At 41.6% G+C, this 22,795-nt stretch overlaps 1 protein-coding gene across 1 annotated transcript in view; it reads right to left on the bottom strand.

Annotated features, from left to right (window-relative positions):
* LOC133456591 (potassium voltage-gated channel subfamily KQT member 2-like) overlaps positions 1 to 22,795 on the bottom strand; it is a 73,469-nt gene that overhangs the window by 42,346 nt on the left and 8,328 nt on the right. Inside the window, exon 2 of the mRNA XM_061735086.1 lies at positions 1,236 to 1,326. Within this exon, the coding sequence (XP_061591070.1) occupies positions 1,236 to 1,326 (91 nt within the window). The remainder of the gene's footprint in view (positions 1 to 1,235; positions 1,327 to 22,795) is intronic.

The following is a 22,795-nucleotide window of genomic DNA, read 5'->3' on the forward strand; positions in this document are numbered from 1 at the left end:
AAAGGAAAAAAACATTTTTGAAAAAGCTCCAGGGCGCCACTAGGGTGGTGCTAAAGAGCCGCATGCGGCCGACCCCTGTCTTAACCTAAGTCACAAGAACATACAAATACAATGGTCTAAGGCTGATGAAGCAGAAGAAGTGATAGTTTCTTGTCTCTATCGAAATCATTGTTGGAGAACCTCCTTTGGTGGCGTTGGCTTCAGGGAAGTGTTTTGAGTAGCTCTGGATGAGATGATTCCTCCCCTGGTCTGGTCTGGTCTGGTCTGGTCTGGTCTCTCTGGGTGGTTACGGTCTGGTCTGGTCTGGTGTGGTCTGGTGTGGTCTGGTCTGGTCTGGTCTGGTCTGGTCTCTCTGTGGGGCTACGGTCTGGGCCCTGACACGACCACCCCAAAAGGAGGAGGTTCTTTTTTCTGAAGCCGTTCTGGGGTCGTTTACTTCAGTGTTTGGGGTCTTTGTCCTGCTGCGTCACCCGACTTCTACTAAGGTTCGTCTGATGGACATCCACCTCCACATTATCCTGCAGGATATCGTGGTAAACTTGGAAATTAATTTTCGATGATGGCAGGTGGTCAAGGTTCTCGGACCGCAAGGTTAGCCCAAATCACGATGCTTCCTCCCCCATGCTTCACCATTGGGATGGTGTTCTGATGCCGGTGAGTCCAATTTCTGTGATGAGTATTCTTTCAAAATGATTACACTGTTTTCTTTTATCAGTACACACACAAAAAAAAACACTTTTGATTGCCTGAGATTTAATTTTAGAGAGAAACTATTATATAAGATTAGGTTATAACTTATTTAGAGCACGGAGCATCTTTTTCATCTAATCATTTGAATTCCATTGTGTGTAAACTTAGCACTTAATCGCCTACTGTTTCCTCCAGCGTTGCTAATGTTTGATGGATGTGTTCGATAAAGACGTGATCAATGATAATTGTGTCAGTGTTATCAGCTTCAAAACCTTTTGTGTATCAAGTGACTCAGATGAAGATGACATCACACTTTATGATACATTCATGCAATTTCAAGATGTCCGTTTTCTTGACACTGTAATTCAAATAGCAGGGTGATGACATCGTGGCTCACTTGCTGAGTGTCTACGGGATTATGTGACATAATCATCCTCTCATAGGCATCCGAGAACAGGTAAAGAAACAGGGGAAAGGGAGAGTTTCGTTTAAGGGGAGGCCCACAGTCTTGGTCTGAAACTGAAGATATTAACGCCGAAACTCACCAAGATGTACAAAGCATTCTCTGAGCTGTCCTTAAACTCTCTGATGGTGGCGAAGACTGAGAGGATGAGGCAGGAGAAGACCAACAGGAAGCTGGGGGAGAGAAGAGACGGTTCACAATTATTATTAGGGCCCGAGCACTTACAGTGCGAAGGCCCCATCGTATCTGTAGGAATTTTTATTAATTTTCTTCTGACGAAAGGAAGGCCTTTTTTTCCCCCTAAACGTGCCCCAAAAGTCACCAAATTTTGCACCAAGCCAGGCCTGGCGAAAAATGTGATATTTAATGGTTTGCATTAATGGGCGTGGCCTAATGGCTCAACAGCGCCCCCTAGAAAACTTTGTGCCTCAAGCCCCACAATACGGTTTGACGTATATGCACGGAAATCGGTACACACCTGTATAATGTCACAACTTAAAGAAAAGTCTCTTGGCGCCATGGCCGAAACCGAACAGGAAGTCGGCCATTATGAACATTTTGAATTAATCGCGTAATTTTGGCGCAATTTATGCCATTCCTTCGGCAGTTAATACGGCCCGAACCGTAACGTGCACCCAGGTGTGTTATACATCAAAATATTTGTCTCCATCCTGCGACGATGCACATTACTCTTCTCTTTCAAAAGTGTTACCGTCGCGTCCCCCCTTCATGATTGGTCCATATTTGATAGTTCCCCAAAAGTCACCAAACCAAGCCAGGCCTGGTGATAAATTTGATATTTCATGGTTTGTATTAATGGGCGTGGCCTAATGGCTCAACAGCGCCCCCTAGAAAACTTTTCTCTGCTATAACTTTTGAATGGTTTGACATAGAGAGTTGTGGGTGGTGTCATCAAATTCGGTTTTGAGTACTTGACCTTAATTGGTACAAATTGCACGCACGAGGGCCCGTTCATTGCTGCTTGCAGCTTTAATTATTATAGTTTTCTCTCACAGTTACGTCACTGGTACAGACGGGACATTTCAGGGGGTTTCCTACTCGTTAGTCATGCAAGCAGGTGGCTTGTGTGTTCTGGTTAAAATCCACCTGGTCCACAACACGAGGAATGCTTTGAAACGATGGCACTGGATAACAAAAACAACCCCTGCATGAAACTTCTACGTGCTGTGAATATAAACCACTGAAAAGTATAAACCTGCACTTTAATGATACCGTCCTTGAAACTGTGTTGAACATGTTTGCACACAAGTGAACAGGAAATCCAATAAGCTGCGAGTGCACAACGGGGAGCAACAGCAGCTGACTCTGGCCTCGACCTGCTTCCGTGTGCGAAAACTTCATTAGGCAGAGCGATCGTGGTTTCTACTGGCCATGTCGGCCGGCAGCTCTTCATTGACAAGACAATAACTCTCCCATCTGCTGCCAACCCTCTGAGCAATGTAAATACTTCCTGTGGAAGTCATTAGCAATAATGTTCGTTTTATCTATGACAATCGTTAAGACGGAAACAGTTATTTTACACCTTATAAGTCCAGGCAAACAGAGGTGACATTGAAGAGGTTTGGAAAGGAATCAGTAGACACCCAGAAAAATGGCAGTGACTGCCACTAAAGAGCTTGATGAAGGATGGAGAGCATTTAGATGAGGAAGAGTAAGAAGGGGAACAGCAGGGACCGACATATTGGACTTTCTTCAGAAAAGGTCTACTGGAAGAAAACCAAGGCCACGTTTACACATAGCCGGGTATTTACAAAAACGGATATTTCCCCCTCTACGTTTTGAAAAATATCCTCGTTTACACAAACCCGGATAAATACGCTGTTAAGGTGCTATGAGCAGCTAAACCTGCAGGGGGCAGTGTAACGAGAAGATAAAGTCATGCTAGACAATCAGAATCCTGGAAAAAAACATCAACAAATGACACGTGTAAAGCCTGAATAATATGGTTCAGCGTTAAATCGACGGCGTAGCCTACGTACCCCGCCGCGTACCCTACGCCGTAGCTCTGCGTTGGTGTAACACAGAACCATAAATCAGCTTTGACTACCAGTTACTTCCAAGACGGAACAAGAGTCTTTCGTTTGGATTGACAGAGAAGTGGAGTTACTTAAGTGTGACTTTAGAATATAAAACAGGTAAAATACAAGAAAATATTGACGGTGGCCAAACAAATTGTAAACACAGGTGTCACTCATGACGCTGGTGACGTTTCTGTCTCATAATGTGACGTTCTGAATCCTAAATGTCCGTTTCTCTCTGTTTAGACGCAAACGTGAAAACTGAGTTTTTGAAAATCTCCACTTTGGCCGGAGTTTTCAGAAATGATGGTTTTTGGTGACTTTGAGCTCCGTTTTCGTGTAAACGAATGGCCAAAACGCATGAAAACACCACCGTTTTTGCTATGTGGAAACGGGGCCCAAAGCAGAGCTAATGGACCTGGTACCTGCAGAACACGGGATTTTAAAAGATGCAGAACCAGCATGAGGTTTAAGGGAGTGTACGGAGCCCCTCTGGTGACATTTGAAAAAAATAAAATAATGCGTGGCCACGCATTAATAACTCGTGGCCACGAGATAATCAATGCGTGGCCACACATTAATAACTCGTGGCCACGAGATAATCAATGCGTGGCCACACATTAATAACTCGTGGCCACGAGATAATCAATGCGTGGCCACGCATTAATAACTCGTGGCCACGAGATAATCAATGCGTGGCCACACATTAATAACTCGTGGCCACGAGATAATCAATGCGTGGCCACACATTAATAACTCGTGGCCACGAGATAATCAATGCGTGGCCACGCATTAATAACTCGTGGCCACGAGATAATCAATGCGTGGCCACGCATTATGTATCTCGTGCCCACGCATTATTTTACTCGTGGATGGCATTATAACCTACTGTCTGGACTTCGTGGATGCAACTTCCTTGGTGAGATGGTTTTTCATCATTAATAACGGTAATTATAGTCTATTTATATTAAAGAGCAAGAGTATTGTCATGGCGAGTGTAGTAATAACATGTGACATTTGAAAAAAATAATAGTTATTAAAACGTGGCCACGAGATATTAATGCGTGGCCACGCATTATTTTATTTTTTTCAAATGTCACCAGAGGGGCTCCGTAGGAGTGTTCCAAAGGAGAAGTAAGCAAATCTTCAGCGACAAACACTTCAAGGCTGTTTATCAAAGTATGGTACTTTGTTTTCCCCACAAAGACCAGAGAGAGAGTTACCAGAGAGAGGGCAAAAATATCTTACATTCAAAACGCTGCATTACGTTATCAGATACAAACAAGCACTCAAGAGCCGAGCGAGCAAGCCGAGCAATCACGTCCTCCTTGTTGAAGACAGCGGGTAGTTAGCGGCTAATGCTTAGTAATGGACCATGTATCCAGGAAACAAAAGTAAATGTTTACTTTGGACGGCCCCAAGAAAAATATCGGACTATTGCTACAGTAGACCAGAAGAGGAGAAGAGTCAAGTTATCCGTCACAACTCTTTCAAAATCGAGTTTGAAGTCGGTTGGTAGGAACACAAAGGTCCTGGAAGAAGGGATTTTTGAAAAAAATATGTCTTTAAAATGTTTCTTTTCCCTCTTTATGTACTTGTAGTCTCTTAATCAACATATTCTCAATTAGTTTCTAAGTTGTAAAACACTAAATGGCTTGCACCATATAAATACAAAGCTGCCTTGCCTCAGTCTAAAGATGTATTTGTGCAGCTTTAACTGCCTTTAAGGTTCTGCTAACTATCTCCCAGTAAAACGAGAGCAAAGTACTCGCAAGGAATGGGCGATAAATTCCCGTTGGTGACGTTTTTGTGTAAAGCTGATTTATGGTTCTGCGTTAAATCCACGCACAACGTACGTGAAGGAAGGAAGGAAGGAAGGAAGGAAGGAAGGAAGGAAGGAAGGAAGGAAGGAAGGAAGGAAGGAAGGAAGGAAGGAAGGAAGGAAGGAAGGAAGGAAGGAAGGAAGGAAGGAAGGAAGGAAATGAGCCTGAAAGAAAGAAAGAAATGAGCCTGAAAGAAAGAAAGAAATGAGCCAGAAAGAAAGAAAGAAAGAAAGAAAGAAAGAAAGAAATGAGCCTGAAGAAAGAAAGAAAGAAAGAAAGAAAGAAAGAAAGAAAGAAAGAAAGAAAGAAAGAAAGAAAGAAAGAAAGAAAGAAAGAAAGAAAGAAAGAAAGATAAATCCCCGTTGATGACGTTTTTGTGTAACAAACATGGCGGATCTGAGAGCGAGATAGATTTATAGTTGAAAAGATGGAGTTGAATTGGTATTTTTTTATTGTCATTTTTATCGTTATCGGGATAAATGCCAGAAATGATCATGATGAATGTTTTAGTCCATACCGCCCATCCCTAGTACTCGCATCATCTGATCCCAATACAAAATCAGTGCAGTAATCCACAAGCCAGAGGTAGGTTTTATGTAACTGAGCATCTTTCAACATGTTACCATTTATACTGAGACTCCTTTTCCATGTGTTTTAATATTAGTGTCTTATGATAACAATATTGATTTCCCTGGAAGTCTTGATGTGATTTTGGATCGATGGGGTGGGGGGGTAGACCAGCAGACCCCCTTGACGCTGTAGAAAATTGATTTTTTTCCTCCAAAACAGTGCAATGCACTTCTGAGAAAATGCCCTTTTTCCCCCAATATGTTACGAGGTTGCGTTTGCACGGCAGGTTTTAAAACTCCATGTCTGACCCTACGTCTAATTACTGACCTCCACAACAGGGTTTTCACTGTGAGCTGTTATCTGCAAATGAGCAATTAAGTGGTCCTAAACATCTGACGTACAGTATTTCCTGACAGGCAAGTTAATCGAAGCCTCTACTTTCAGTCAGAGACACAATAAAAGAAACAAGAAAGCAAAGAAACACATATATAAAACCATTTCTTAATGTTTTCATCTGCAGTTGATGACCTTTTTTTTGTCTTTTTTGTCGTATCAGTGTCTTGGCAGCTGCTGCTGGAAATCAGCCAGTCAAGATGAAGTAGCTGAAATCGCTGGTGAGCAAAAGGTAAACGTCAAAGCACAGGCTTCTTTCACTTGCTCATCTATTCACTAAAACAAACAGAGGCATATAGATATAGCAATAGAAGGCCATCTAAAACCCTTAGCACAGTTCTTGTCTAGCTTCTCCTTTTAAGTGAAACAGAGGTCTTCATCTCCAACATCCATCCATCTCATTTTGTCAGTTTTTTTCACAAATCTGATTCTTTATTTTCTTCTGTTGTACATTGTTGTTTTTTTCAACCTAAGTCTTTTTTTTATACTAGTGGTCTTTACCATGTATTTATGGGAGAAACAGACTTTACACCGCAATACCACGTTTGACCACATGGGCGGCAGGAAACTCCCACAGCCTGGTTTTAGTCCCAAGAGGCAACATTCAAACCAAGACAAAAGCATATTACAACCTGGTTGTAACCCATCAGCAGAGCTGGGTAGAGTAGCCAAAAATTGTACTCAAGTAAAAGTACTGTTACTTCAGAATAATATGATTAAAGTAGAAGTAAAAAGTAGTCATCCAAATAATTACTTGAGTAAAAGTAAAAAAGTACTTGGTGAAAAAACTACTCAAGTACTGAGTAACTGTTGAGTAACGTCTGATTAATTTTTTTAACACAACCATTCAAACAGATAAAAGTACAAAATAATCATCTTCAGGCAAATTAAATCAATAAAATAATAAAATAAATTAAAATTAATACAACATAGCTTGAATTAAAATAAGCTTAAAGTAAATTCAAGTACTTTAATAAATAATAAAATTAATAAAATAACAGAATAAAAAAATAAATTAAGAACAAGTAGCACAAAATTTCAAGCCTTTGTACTTTTCTTTTTTAACCAGGCAGAACTAGAACAAACATGAACTCATAGAAACTCTGTGTGTGTTTGAGTCTGTGTAAATGTGATAAAACATGCAAAAACAAACATTTTCCCCAAAGAATCACCAGTGATGTCATGAGATTGACGCGTACGTGGATAAAAGGGATAAAAGAAAAGTAACAGCTCAACGTAGTCTAATGTAGCGGAGTAAGAGGAACAGTTTCTTCTTCACAAATCTACTCAAGTAAAAGTAAAAAGTATAGTGATTCAAAACTACTCCTAAAAGTACAACATTTCCCAAAACTTACTCAAGTAAATGTAACGTAGTAAACGTAACTCGTTACTACCACCTCTGCCCATCAGGTAACATTATTTAAAGCAACAGATTAATGTGTAATTAGGGAAAGGGTGTTTTGATTGACAGCAGGCATAGCCTGCTGAGCTAACGTTAACCATTTTCTGTGATGCAAAAATGTCATACATTCTGGATTCATTACAAATCAACTGAAATATTGCAAGTCTTTTATTATTTTAATATTGCTGATCGTGGCTTACAGCTTAAGAAAACTCAAATATCCTATCAAAAAATTTGAATATTCTGGGAATCTTAATCTTAAACTGTAAACCATAATCAGTAATATTAAAATAATAAAAGGCTTGCAATATTTCAGTTGATTTGTAATGAATCCAGAATGTATGACATTTTTGTTTTTTTAATTGCATTACAGAAAATAAAGACTTTATCACAATATTCTAATTTTCTGAGACAGTCCTGTATATTGAGGCCCTGGCATAAGACACAACAAAGTGCAACTCTAATGCAACAAAGTGCTGCTACAGGATGCATCGGACCATTCCCGCTCATTAACTCAGTACTCTCAGAGGCTTGTTTGTCAACAGAGCAGAGCTATGTGGCCCCGTGTGGCCACAGACGGGACTGCAACATAGAGTGGCTTCAGTTTTTGAAGCTCTAATGATCGCAACTGTTGCCTTCATGAATCATTGGTCTTAAAAATCAAAGTGTTCCCTGAGCAACATGGAGCTCAGACTATAAAACAACGTATAAAGGTGAAAGAAGATCATTATGATTGCTTCATGGTTATCTGTTTGCTCTCTACATGACTAAGGCATCAAAAGTGCATATTTAATCAATACCTGATCTATTTGGATGCTGCTGCTAGGCCATAATAACAAAACAAGGCACATCTTCTGTTGTTGACTTGAATTTGTGACTTTAGTTCACTTTTCCCTGGAGATGTCTTGTACTGCTGACTTTTCTGTACTACATCCATGAGGCGTGTTGGGGTTGGTCGGTTAGCGGACAGATGTCACATCATATCCTTCACATTACTTGAACCTGAATCACTTTGACTCGTCTGTGGTTCCACGTCTGTTCAAACTCTGCAATTATCTGATATTCTTTAACAAGTTGTGGGCGTGGCCTTTTCATGTAGATCCCTGTAATGATGCCAGAAACTTCAAAACATCCATGTCATCTAACTAGAAATGCTCTAAATCAGACACCAAACATGTGTGCTATCATCACAGAAAGAAAAGTCGGAGGTTTCCAGCTACTGATCTAATTGGGGAAGTTTCCTAACTTGCCAAGTTCTTCAGCACCTACTAATGAGGACAGAGAGGGAGAGAACTCAAGCGTTCAAATAAATAGATACTCAGCGATCCATGAATTCAGAGTGATGCTACTAATTATTTGCGTTTCGGTAAACTTTTATTTCCCTCTTCTTGCAAAAAGTGAAAAAATTAATCTTGACTGTCACAGCCTGAAAATCAGAGGCAAGTTGGACTCCCCCATTTTTAAATCCATATTAAGTAAAATCCACACAATTACATTCAAAAGAACAATTAAAGCCTGTAAGTTAAGTAAATATGATGAAATATATTAGTTAAGTTTGATTGACATACCCATAGACGGCGGTTATTTTATTTTATTTTAGTTTTTTATTCTAGTTTATTCTATTATTCTATTCTATTATTCTAGTTTCTCTTTAGTTTTATTTTTTATTGTAGTTGTTTTTTTTTTAATTTTTAATTTATGTTATTTGTGAAGTTATTTCTTGGAAAAAGGGGCAGATCAGATAAGATTCTTCTTCTTTTTGCTCCCTTTTCATTCACTATTTAAGAACATTTATATTTGTATTGAATTGTTTTATTTTTTTTTGAATGAAAAAGGATAAATGAAATGAAATTATAAAAGAAAAGATATATAACATATTTTTTATCATTAGCAGGCATTAGCATGTGTTCCTAAAAGAGCCAGGGTAACTGTATTTCTGTTTCCTGAACATATTTCTTTCATTCTGCAACCAGATTCGTAACCAGTAAGGCTCTTTATACTCACATCTCAAAAAATCAATGTATTTGTTTTATTGGTGCAGTAAAGTATCAGTATTGTTTAACTGTACTGAGCTGTTTTACAACCTCTGATAAAAACTGTGGTTGGTCTGTAAAAAGTTTCAACCAAAACAGGGCTTTTATTTTGAAATAATTGCCAAAAAGTCAATTTATCAAACATCTGCCTTAAAAAAAGGGGTTTGAAAAAATAGTTGTTTTAAGAGATGTATTCATTTTGGATATAATGACAGCAGCATATTTCAATTAGACCACATATCAACTGGTCGGGGAAATTATTTAGGGATAAAAACAAAATAAAGAAAAACATATTGTAGATGCTGAATGTTTTTGATAAAAACATGGGGTTGACTCTTCCCTCCATAATACATTGACTCTGCTGGCAAATAAATACAAGTAAAATAGTAAAAAAATAGTAATAAATAAAAAATAGTAAGAAATAGTAAACTGAGAAGAATATAGAGATTTCATCATCAATATATTTAAGAGATAGGAAGGATCAACTTATTCCAGCCAAATCCTCTCCGCCCCCTTGGGCTGTAAAACTGTAAAACGTTTACACCAGCAGCTTCTTACCAGTTTAAACTCCAGCAGCAGCTTAAATGCTGCATATACAGGATATTGGATCTACATTGATGACACACGATTTTGGTTTTTAATTTTTTTCAGGTAAAGTCTTGCTTATTTCAGCACATTCTCTAAACCAGGGGTCTGCAACCCAAAATGTTGAAAGAGCCATAGGGGACCAAAAACACAAAAAACAAATATGTCTGGAGCCGCAAAAAATAGAGTCTTGTATAAGCCTTAGAATGAAAACAACAAATGCTGCATGTTTCTATATTAGTTATAACTGGGGGAAGATTTTTTTTTTCATTATGCACTTCGAGAAAAAAGTCGAAATGTCAAGGAAAAAGTTGAAATTTTGAGAAAAAAGTCGAAGTTTCAAGATTAATGTTGAAATACAATCTTGAGACAAAAGTCGAAATGTCGAGAAAAAAGTCGAAATTTCGAGAAAAAAGTCGGAATGTCGAGAAAAAAGTCTAAATTTCGAGAAAAAAGTCGGAATGTCGAGAAAAAAGTCGGAATTTCAAGAAAAAAGTCGGAATTTCGAGAAAAAAGTCAAAATTTCGAGAGAAAAGTCGAAATATCGAGATTAAAAAGGAAAGGAAAAAGGAAAAAAAAAGAGAAAAAAAAGAAGAAAAAAGAAAAAGGAAAAACATTTTTTTTTTAAATACAAAAAAAGGTATGTAACGGCACATTCATTTACAGTCTTCTAACCTGTAAGAAGGACCGCTTTTTTCTCTTTTTTTTATCATTCGATGCCATTAACGTGGATGAATTTAACTTCTGATAAAGTAGCTTTACAAACTGTAAACACAGCAGTCAAACACATGACATTATAACATTATGTCATTTTTGACATCAGTCCCCGAAGAAAACGCACGTAGAGTGAAAAGAACATTTCAGTTGGCAAACGGCCCAAGGCAGCAACACACACACATACACTCTCTCTCTCACACACACACACACACACACACACACACACACACACACACACACACACACACACACACACATACACACGCACACACACACATACTCTCTCACACACACACACACACACACACACAGACACACACACTTGTTGCCACACAGGTCCAGACGACATCAGTAGCAGTGTGACTGTAGATCAATCACGTTAAGGGGGCATTTGTTGGAAGCAGAAAAGCTTGCACCTCCTCCTGAGCTGCAGATAAAGAAACATTGATCTGCTCTGCTCAGCACAACGTTGCTCACCCAGACGTACTCATCACGCTAAATTTAAACTGCGACAAACTCAAGTGGAGCAAAAACAGAAGACGAAGCTTTCCGCGAAGCAAACTGTGTCTGCGAAGGCCGCGTGCCAGCACTGCTCCGTCCACGGGGGAATTCCAACGCTTACTCGACTTTCTGGGGCATTATTCGTGTGTAAAGAAACAGCTAAATTCACCAGTGACCCGTGCAGCTACTGTACCTGCTGTGTTTGTGTTGTTCTTAGCAGCCACATGTGGGAGTAACCGTACCTGCAGCCGTTCAGGGAAACCGTGGTGAGTCTCGCCTGGTAATGTAAAAGAAATATTCATATAAAAATGAAATATGAGAAGTATTAAAAGAAATGGACTGCAGTGTAACTATATCACTGTAAAAACTGATATATAAAGCCAGTCGCATTAAAACCAGATTTAAATGACTTTACAGTTTTGGTGTGGTTAATAGAGCTGGGTATCGATTCAAATGTCAAGAATCGATTCGATTCCGATTCTTAAGATTCAGAATCGATTATCACCTTTTGATTCGATCTGATCTGATTCGATATTGATTTGGGATAGGGTTGCCTGGATTATATGACTGTAAAATAACTATTGAAATAATAATAATGTCACAATAATTATTGTGAAATAACTAAGAAATAAATAACTCAAATAGGCATTTCAATATCCATTTAAAGTGCAAAAAAAGAAAGAAATTGCAACAGCTCAAGCAGTAAACAAATTATTTTAGCTTGTCTGATTTATTCAGTCACCAGACACACAGCTGGACATGAAGCACCGGCATTTTTCAGGTATTTCATGACAAACCGTGTCCGATAACAGAGAAACCAAACAAGCTATAGTAAATATAGATAATATGAACTTCATTGAACTAATATAACATTTAGAAATTTAAGCTGAAATGTCCAGCATTTTCTCTAAAGAAAAGTTAATTTAGTTCAGGAGTTTCCGAAGCTACTGGGACTACTGGGACTAGAGTTCACCATGCAAAAATGTAATGATGAAAAAAAAAAAAAAAAGGAAAAAAATGTCATCAAAAATTTTTTTTTTAAATCGATCTTTAGACATACAAATCGATTTTTAGGAATTAATATGAGAATCGATTTAGAATCAGAAAATAGTTTTTTTTCAACACAGGCCTAGTGGTTAAAACACCAGGATGTTTCTCTTGATGGGATAGTAAATGCAAATCTCAAAACAGAGCAGCAACATGAAGTCCAGTTACTTTAAATTATAAAGTAACATCAAGGAACATTTGCAAATGTTTAGTTCACAGGGTCTCCCTTTAGTTAACGGAGCTACTGGAGTTTGAGTTGACTCTTCATCACTGTCCAGGTTTGCAAGCAAAAGTGACTCAAAACCCTTTTTTCCTGCCCACACCTGATTGTTGTGTTTTTTTCTCCACAGCTCAAATGACAAGATATCTGAATTTCTCACATCAGACTTGGGTCACTTTCATATGTGGTGCTGAATCAGATATGTTTTCAGATGCAACTTCAGTCTGAACTGTCAGGTTGCATCTCATCAGTCTTTGACGTCACTGTTACATGACACGTGTCACATTTCTGCACTGGCAGGACTTTTTTTGAGTGATATTTGCTTCAGTGAAGCCGGTCACTTCCCACTCCTGTCTCCGATGCCTCATCCACATACGTCTCTGTATCAAAGCCATCGCTCCACACATGGCCAAAATTAAAAATGTTGCTCTCCTTTTCCTCAGGTTTCTTCTCATTGTAATTAATATATGAATTGGTCCACAAAAAGAAATCCTACAGGCTCGCTGCTTCTGCATCGTTGTTTACAACCGTACACCTGACACACTGCTTTTACGTCACCTTGTCTCCCTACGAATGTGGGTCCCTTCAAAAGTGACGCCCAGTTCACAACGTAAGACATATTGGCTACTAATTTGAACAATGAAGGGAGAAAAAATATGTTTTTGTGTCCTGAAATGCCCTGAATTCCCAAAACACAGTCTGCACCTGCTGTTTGTTAACAAATGTAGCTGTGATGTGTGGCTTGTTCAGACGGGGCTGGGTTCCCGTGGGAAGCGACTTGGTGTGGGAGCGCGCGTAGGGGTGAAGGGGCCTTTTCCCGCCCCCACCAGCTAGGAAAGTTATAAAGACGGGACAGCCGGAAGTCGGGTCAGAGTCAGCTGCGGGTCTAGTGCACGACACCCAGCGGGTTTTCGGCTACTCTGCCAGGACTGTCCGGCTCTCCAGTCCTTCTGTGTTGAGGTAAGAGGTACAAGGCCTAGCCCCTGTGTAATTATTTGTTGATTTGCCTTTTGCAGGGGATAACTTGATACAGGGTTATCCTAGCAAAGAGCAATTGTGTGTGAGTCTTTTTGTGTGCACTGCTTGCTAATAAATGTATTCATTATAGCAAAAGCGAGTGTGTGTGTGTGTGATTCATTTTTGCGCAGCCGACCACTCTCGAACCCTAAGTGAGATTCTCCCAAAACAAACAACCACAGAAAAAAAAGTCTCTAGGCAAAAAAAAAAAGCTCTGCAGCGTGAACGTAGCCTTAGTCGGCTTTGCCTTATTGTCCACTGTTGCTGATATGTGACGTTCTTCTGGTCAGGTTTCTGGCCACAGCACAGCACTGACACACCGCTACTAAAGGTCCTCGATGACATCTCCTCCAATACAGATTGTGGAAAAATTTCAGTCCTGGTCCTACTGGATCTCAGTCCTGCGTTCGACACAATTGACCATAATATCTTGATAGACCAGTTGCAGGATTGGGTGAGACTTTCTGGAGGAGCACTTGCCTGATTGGAGTCCTATCTAAAAGACAGGGACTATTTTGTGTCTTTGGGCAACTACAAATTGGAGCTAACAAAAATAATGTGGAGTTCCTCAAAGTTCAATTCTGGGGCCTCTGTTGTTTAACATCTCTATGCTCCCAATCGCTCAAACTATGAAAAAGAACAAAATGTGTTACCAAAACTATGCAGATGACACACAAATCTATATAACCCTCTCGCCAGGAGACTATAATCCAATTCAAACATTGATCAAATGCATTGATCAAATTAAAAAGTGGAAGTGCCAGAACTTTCTTTGGGTAAATGAAGACTAAACAGAAATAATAGTGTTTGGAGCCAAGGAAGAAAGATTAAACGTCAGCAACAGCTTCAAGTAATGAAGCTAAAAACCAACAGCCAGGCCAGAAATCTGGGGGTGATTTTGGACTCAGACCTGAAATTTAACAGCCAGATTAATACAGTAGGGAAGTCAGCCTATCATCACCTCAAGAACATCTGGAGGATTAAAGGACTGATGTCTCAGCGGGATTTAGCTTTTATCTTCAGTAGACTGGACTACTGTAATGCTGTTCTCATGGGTTTCTCTAAAACATCCATCAAACAGCTGCAGTTAGTCCAGAATGCTGGACGAGTCCTCACTAAGACCAGGACACACCAACCCGACGTCGCCCGCTTTCGGCCTCGCGTCGCCTGTGTCGGGCTGGGTCGGGCTCACACACCGCAAATACGACACCCAACGGCGAACTAGCACATACGTTCTGCGCATGCGTGAGAGGTAATTTCCCTCCATACCAGCAGGCAGCGGTAGTCTGTATTCAGAGGCTCAAGAAAGAGGACAGCGCTTTTTTTTCAAAGCTTTATTGAGAAAACACAAGTGCAATACAAAACAGCAGCGAGAAGACAGCACAACCACCTGCAGCTCTGTGGAGAATTACCACTGGCTGAAATAAATCATTTAGGAAGATAAATGTTGGTTTAATAGATGAAATCTAACAGTTGTAGCTACGCCTGTTAAGAAATTTGCCCGAAAATTTCGGGATTTTCTGCCTGCCTCCCGGCTCGGGAGCTGATTTATGGTTCTGCGTTAAATCGATGCAGAGCCTACGGCGTAAGGTACGGCGTGCGGCGCGTGTCGCCACGTAACCTAGAAATGTAATCAAAACGCATTCAAATATTGATTTTAGTCACTAAAAAATAAGAAATGTTCGCCATGTTTTTTTTTTTATTCAGTCCGCAAATGACGACGAAAAGCATTCTGGGAAATTCTGGGAACAGCCAATCACAGAGTGAGCTGTTGACCGATGTCCCGATGCCGATTCAACATGTCGAATCGGCTGAAAAGCTGCCGACGGGCGACCGACCTGTGGCGACGTGCGGGACACACCGGGGCAACTAGGCCGACAGACGCACCGACGCTCACCGACGGCCGAAAATTGGCTTGGTGTGTCAGGGCCTTAAGACCAGGAGACCAGAGTCCCCTTTAAGACCAAGAGAGTGGGCCGTATAACTCCAGGTCTTAGATCTTAACACCGACTTCCTTTCTGTCACAGAACAGACGTAAATTCCAGCGGTTGGTTTATAAATCTCTGAATGGTTTCGGCCTAAACACATCTCTGATCTCCTGGTCCATCATGAACCAACCAGAACCCTCAGGTCGTCAAGGTCACGCCTACTTTCTGTAGCCAAAGTTAGAACCAAACACAATGAGGCAGCGTTCAGCTTTTATGCTCCTCACATGTGGAACAATTTCCCATCTCCCTGCATCAGGGTTGCTGAAACTCTCAAGGTTGAAAACCTTTTTATTTACAACTGCATTTCAGTTATCTCCCACAATGCACTATAACCTTTATGTCTTGCATCTCATTAGTTTTATTCTTTTTAACGTAGGTCTGTCTGTCATTAATTTCTGCTTTTAAACTCTTTTGCTTTTTAATGCATTAAAAAAAAATCTTTTTTATGAGAAGCACTATGAATTGTCTTGTACATGAAATGTGCTGTACAAATAAACTTGCCTTGCCTTGACGTGACAGTAGTGATGAGAGACTGCAGCAGCTACCCGGACAACAATTGTTTGTGTGCCCCATATAAAATATATATGTGCTTTTCTGCCCCATGTGGGATTATCCAGGAGTTGGCCCCATTCACAATGTCTATGCTCGGGTCTATGCTCAGCTGATCCAAAATGCAGCAGCACGAGTACTGACAGGAATTAGCAGGAGAGACCACGTCTCTCCAGTGTTAGCGTCGCTCCATTGGTTACCCGTAAAATTCAGAATCCAATTTAAAATTTTATTACTTGCGTATAAAGCCCAAAACGGCTTAGCTCCGCATTATTTGCAAGACCTGATAGTGCCTTATGTTCCTGTCAGAGCTCTCCGTTCTCAGAGTGCAGGTTTACTCGTAGTTCCTAGAGTATCTAAATGTAGATTTGGAGGGCGGCGTTCTGCTATCAGGCACCACTACTATGGATAGGGATGGGTATCGTTTGCATTTTCATCGAATCCGATTCCTATTTCGAATCCTCATTTCGATTCCGATTCTTTTCGAATACCGATTCCGATACCAGGGATTAAAGCAAAAAAAATATTTTTGACTGAAAATGTTTTTTCAGGCCAGTTCATATTCCCCCGTCATCTATGCACTGCACTTATTGTGAAAACCAGGTTTTTTCTTGCTTTAACATATATAAAGTGGTCTCCCCTCAGCCTGCCTGTGCTGATTACAAATAATATAATATATTACAAATAATAGGAGTGACCAAAACACCTGCAGAAATACTGCAGGAATGACATAGCAGCAGTTAAATGCAGCCTTCTGTAAGCTTTAAATATCCACTGGGCTTACATCAAATACATCAAAACACAACAATAAAAAACACTTTTCTGAACTTATCAATATGACTCTGTCCTTCACAGGATAAGTAACATGGATCACTGCAAAAACTCAAAATCTTAACAAGAATATTTGTCTTATTTCTAGTTAAAATGTCTCATTTTAGTAAAAAAAAATCCCATTACACTTAAAACAAGACTCATCACTGGAAAAAACAACAATTTTCACCTGTTTCAAGTAGATTTTCACTTGAAATAAGTAGAAAAAACAAGATTTTTTTGCTTGTAATAAGAAGATAAATCTTGTCCCACCGGCAGATTTTCCTACTTATTTCAAGTGAAAATTTACTTGAAACAAGTGAAAATTGTCAAGTTATTTTTCTGTTGATGACTCTAAATGTTGAAATAGCAGTAAAACCACATTCATTGATGAAATTACTAATGGATGGAAAAGGGGGATGGAAGTTTTACAGGGGGGATGATTTGGACCGTTTTTATTTCAGGGGGGATGCCATCCCCCCTCATCCCCCCTCTACTCGAGTACTGCCTGTAGCTATATTCTACATCTGGGCTGATGTGGACGTACAGATAGCAGCAGAGGATATTTCAGTTGCTATATGGCTGTCTGTCTGTACAGTCGTGCAAGTTAAATGCTATTAAAGCACTTTAAATCAAAGCATCTAGTTTTTTTTATATAAAATAAATACATTTCTATGCAGTTTAGAAGTTTTGGGGATGTCCCTTTTTGGCGCCTGCACTACTGAAATCAGGCGTTCATTATTTATATTTCTGAAAGGTGGTAACCCTAGAGGCGACCTGCCGGGGGCCCGCGGGTCCCCGACGGGCGTCGCAGCTGGGGAGATCCGCGAGAAGGGCCCAGAGTTGCCGCCGCCGGCCGCCGGCCGCCGACCGCCATATCCGACCCCCCCCCCACCGGTCCGCCTTCCGCGCGGTGCCGGACACCGCCCCGCGAAAACCCCGCCCGACGACGCGGGGACGCCGCAGGACGAAGGCCCCGCCACTTACAGCGCAGCCGCGGATGTCACGTAATACTCAGAGCGCGCGCGGGGGGCGGGGGGAGAGAGAGAGAGAGAAAAAAAAAAAAAACTCCCAGGATTCGAAATGAAGATTCGAAATGCGCATTTTTAAACGAATATCGAATTTTTGGATTTCGGTTCCGGTTCCAAAATTGGAACCGGGTTTCGGTACCCATCCCTAACTATGGAACCAACTTCCAATCTGGGTTAAGGAGGCTGACACCACCTCCACCGTTAAAACTAAACTTAAAACATTTCTGTTTAGTAAAGCCTATAGTTAGTGTTTAGTAAACCTCTAGCTGGTGTTGGTAAATCTCTAGGTAGTGTAAACTTTAGTGTGTCAGAGTCGCTCCTGTAGTTTCTTGTGCTGGCCCCCCCTTCTCCTCCCTTTTCTCTCTTTTGTCCATGTTGCAGCATCCTTTGACGGACACCGGAACCTGCAGGTGGTCGTGGGTGGCTTGTAGCTTGCATTACGGAGCACAAGTCTTTCCCTGACCCTGCACCCCAACTTGGGACTTGCTGATTGGGCCGGAGCTTCGGGAGCTGCGTGCTGGCCTGCGGTCCCCACCCCTGGTCATCCCGTTGCTGGCCCCCCTTCTCCTCCCTTTTCTCTCTCTGCAGGTGGTCGTGGGTGGCTTGTAGCTTGCATTACGGAGCACAAGTCTTTCCCTGACCCTGCACCCCAACCTGGGACTTGCTGATTGGGCCGGAGCTGCCGGAGCTTCGGGAGCTGCGTGCTGGCCTGCGGTCCCCACCCCTGGTCATCCCGTTGCTGGCCCCCCTTCTCCTCCCTTTTCTCTCTCTGCAGGTGGTCGTGGGTGGCTTGTAGCTTGCATTACGGAGAACAAGTCTTTCCCTGACCCTTCACCCCAACCTGGGACTTGCTGATTGGGCCGGAGCTTCGGGAGCTGCGTGCTGGCCTGCGGTCCCCACCCCTGGTCATCCCGTTGCTGCTTCCACCTGCCTGCTGTGCTGTTGCCGTCCCTGACCCACCAGTCTGGCCCTCGGCAGGAGGGTCCCCCCTTATGAGCCTGGTCCTGCTCAAGGTTTCTTCCCTTCTAAAGGGGAGTTTTTCCTTGCCACTGTTTGGCTTAAGGTTTTTCTCCCACTAGGGGAGTTTTTACCTGCCATTGTTTATGTAATAACTGCTCGGGGGTCATGTTCTGGGTATGGGTCTCTGGAAAGCGTCTAGAGACAACTCTGTTGTATTAGACGCTATATAAATAAAATTGAAAATTGAAATTGAAATTGAATTGGCCCGGCGTTCACTCGCTGGCGTGAGCTGAAAGACGAGGAGGGATGTCCGACAAGAGAGACAGAATTGTTATGATACAAATGTAAATGTAGAGTTCTATGTTCAATAAGAATCAAAATTAGAATGTTTTCACATACAGGGGATTCGTCTTGGGTTCTAGTATTTTTCCTGAGAACTGTAAAATTGTGCAGGGCTGATCTGCAAAATATAAGGAATGGGCATTAAGTTATTCACAGGTTATAAAGTATTTTTTTATTTTTTCAGTAAGTATGTTGGACGACTTTTGTCCAAAGGAGCCGCCAAACTCAACAAAAGCTGAAAGTTACATTGTGCTGCTTTAAGCAAACCCAAGTTGGCGGTCCAAGTGGCGATACATCCCTGCTAGTTTGGCAACAGCAGTGCAGGAGTCGGCACATGCTTCTGATTGCTTCATTGGCTCCACCCGTCAGGTAGAGCCGCGTAGCCACTTCTGTTTTTACATGTTCCTCGTGACAGAAGTTACGTAGGTACAGTAACTATGATTCTGTGAGTTCCTGGATGACTGCCAGTCACCAGGTCACTCGGTTCCTCCTTGCAGCAAGAGGATCTTGTGAGACTGGATGTTTTCTACCACGCGGTATTTATAGCGGAAGCGCAACAGTAGCCGACAGGTCACATGTGACTCCGTTTACACAAAATCTCGACCTGCAAGTAGAAGACATATCCACTTAATTTACTGCCACTGGCAGTCTGGGGGGAACGAAACAGAACTCTCCTGTCGTGACTCACAGTAGACTCTGCATTCTTGCTGCTTGTCAGGTGGTTTTTGGTTTCTTTAAAGGGGACCTATTATGGCATCTAATACCTATTTTAAACAGGCCTTGAATGTCTTAAAAACAAGCTTTTGATTGTTTTTGCTAAATAAATTAGAAATTCAGCCTCTGAGCCATGTCTTTATCTTCCCATTCTCTAACCTCATTATCTATGCAGGATTCTGAGTGGGCTATGATAATGAGGCTCTGTGCTGATTGGCTACCTGAATGACGTGATACACCGCTACGGAAAAATGGTGGAAGCTCCGGCCGGCGGAGTTACACCGTGTCATAACTGTATGCGATGCGAGCGAGCGTCAGCAACAAAATCAATTCCATTGCTTTATTTTCTATTGGACTGTCCTAACTGGCCGCAGCGACGCAGCGACGCACAGCACGACGCCGCGCAACGCGGCTTGGCGTTTTGAGCTGAACATTTGTCGAACGCCCTGCTTCTATTTTCTTCCTGTCACTCGCGTTGAAAGCCGGTTGAAAGCGCTGTAGGAAACAGTCATGATGAGGAACGGCTGATCCAGTTAGTTGAAATGAGAAGTTATCTCTATGATTCCTCCTCATTTCACTACAAAAACCTCAATAAAGTGGCAGCTGCTGGAGGGAGATGGACAGAGAGCTGGAAGTTTCTGACCGTTATTTTTGTGTGTTTTTTCAGGATGCTGAGCAGACGTTAATTTACCGTTATCTTCTGTTAATGTACTCTAGCTACTGTTAAACCGTTGAGGGAGGGGAGTTAGCAAGTTCAGCACAATAATATGGCCTGTTAGAGTTGAAGAACAATTAATAACAGACCTGCATATTAATGGTTTCAGTGTGGACAGAGCGCGTCCGATGTCACGCAGTGCGACGCGATAGTCGGACGCTCTCATGCAGTTACATGGTTTTATAGTTGTGGGCGTGGTTTGCATTTTGGTTCCGTAACGACGGGAGCAGAATCTGAACGGCTCGTAAAAGCCACAAAACACTGGACGGCTCATCCGGGCGGCTGTACAGACACTGCAGAATTTGGTTGCTTTCCTCCTTCTCTGAGTTGGCAGGTTGAGGGGAGACCACTTTATATATGTTAAAGCAAGAGAAAACCTGGTTTTCATGATAGGTCCCCTTTAAGATGTTGGTTTTTAGCAACGTTTCCCTTTTTGATTTGTGTGTTCAGTCTCTATTTGATGTCGCTGCACAATTAGACAGATTGTAATGGACCCAACATGGGACCAGCAGACAATCCCAGATAGAACCCCATCAGTGATAAATTATCCACTAGCAAGGCCCTGACACGCGCAGCGCTACCTTTGATTAGGTTGTGATTATTATCGATAGATGGATGTAGCTACAGATGGAACATGATTGTGGACGTCCTCTCTGGCTTTAACTGTGATTGGTTCACCACCTTGTTGTCCAATCTGAATGTGATATGACCACTTAATTCAAATGACATACTAAAAGATAAATAAAGTCTGCAAATATATGAATAAAGGGGAAAAAAGAAGCAAAGTGATCCACTCTTAACATCATTTGGACATAAAGACACCTGGCTGAAAAACACATGGTCTGAAGTATCAAGTTAAGATTAAAATTTACATATACATTCATGCGTTTGTATCTTCTAGACTAGATTACTGTAATGTGTTATTAGCAGGATGTCCAAGTAATTTGCTGAATAGGCTCCAGCTGATCCAAAATGCAGCAGCACGAGTACTGACAGGAATCAGCAGGAGAGACCACGTCTCTCCAGTGTTAGCGCCGCGCCATTGGTTACCTGTAAAATTCAGAATCCAATTTAAAATTTTATTACTTGCATATAAAGCCCAAAACGGCTTAGCTCCGCAGTATTTACAAGACCTGATAGTGCCTTATGTTCCTGGCAGAGCTCTCCGCTCCCAGAGTGCAGGTTTACTCGTAGTTCCTAGAGTATCCAAATGTAGATTTGGAGGGCGGGCGTTCTGCTATCAGGCACCATTACTATGGAACCAACTTCCAATCTGGGTTAAGGAGGCTGACACCACCTCCACCTTTAAAACTAAACTTAAAACCTTTCTGTTTAGTAAAGCCTATAGTTAGTGTTTAGTAAACCTCTAGCTGGTGTTGCTAAATCTCTAGGTAGTGTAAACTCTAGTGTGTTAGAGTCAGTAGTCATAGTTGCAGCTATAGAACAAAACTATAATAGTTAGTCTCAAATATAGCTTCGCGGTAGATATGCTGCTATAGGCTTATGCTGCAGGGGGGCACCGACATGATCCGCTGGGCGGTGCCTCTCACCCTTCTTCTCCTCTCCCTTTCCCTTCCTCTCTTCTCCATTTCCATTTTTATTTATTATAAATGTCTCATAGCTATCGTTTTTGTCCATCGCTCCTGTGTTTTCTTGTGCCGGCCCCCCTTTTCTCTTTTTTGTGCATGTTTGCAGGCCGGAGCCTCGGGAGCTGTGTTCTGGCCTGCAGTCCCGGTCCCCCCCACCCATCCCCAGTCCTCCCGTTGCTGCTTCCACCTGCCTACGTGGATGTCTGCTGTGTGCTGCTGACGTCCCCCACCTCCCTTTGGTCATCCCGTTGCTGCTTCCACATGCCTGCTGTGTGCTGCTGACGTCCCTGACTCCCCCAGTCTGGCCTTCGGCAGGAGGGTCCCCCCTTATGATCCTGGTCCTGGTCCAGGTTTCTTCCCTCCTAAAGGGGAGTTTTTCCTTGCCACTGTTTGGCTTAAGGCTTTTCTCCCACTAGGGGAGTTTTTACCTGCCATTGTTTATGTAATAACTGCTCGGGGGATTATATTTATATTTATAATTATATTTATGTTTATGTTCATGTTCTGGATCTCTGGAAAGCGTCTAGAGACAACATCTGTTGTATTAGACGCTATATAAATAAAATTTAATTTAATTGAATTATACTCAGTATATTG

Source organism: Cololabis saira, chromosome 12, assembly GCF_033807715.1.
Source record: "Cololabis saira isolate AMF1-May2022 chromosome 12, fColSai1.1, whole genome shotgun sequence".
In the NCBI taxonomy this organism is placed as follows: Eukaryota; Metazoa; Chordata; class Actinopteri; order Beloniformes; family Belonidae; genus Cololabis; species Cololabis saira.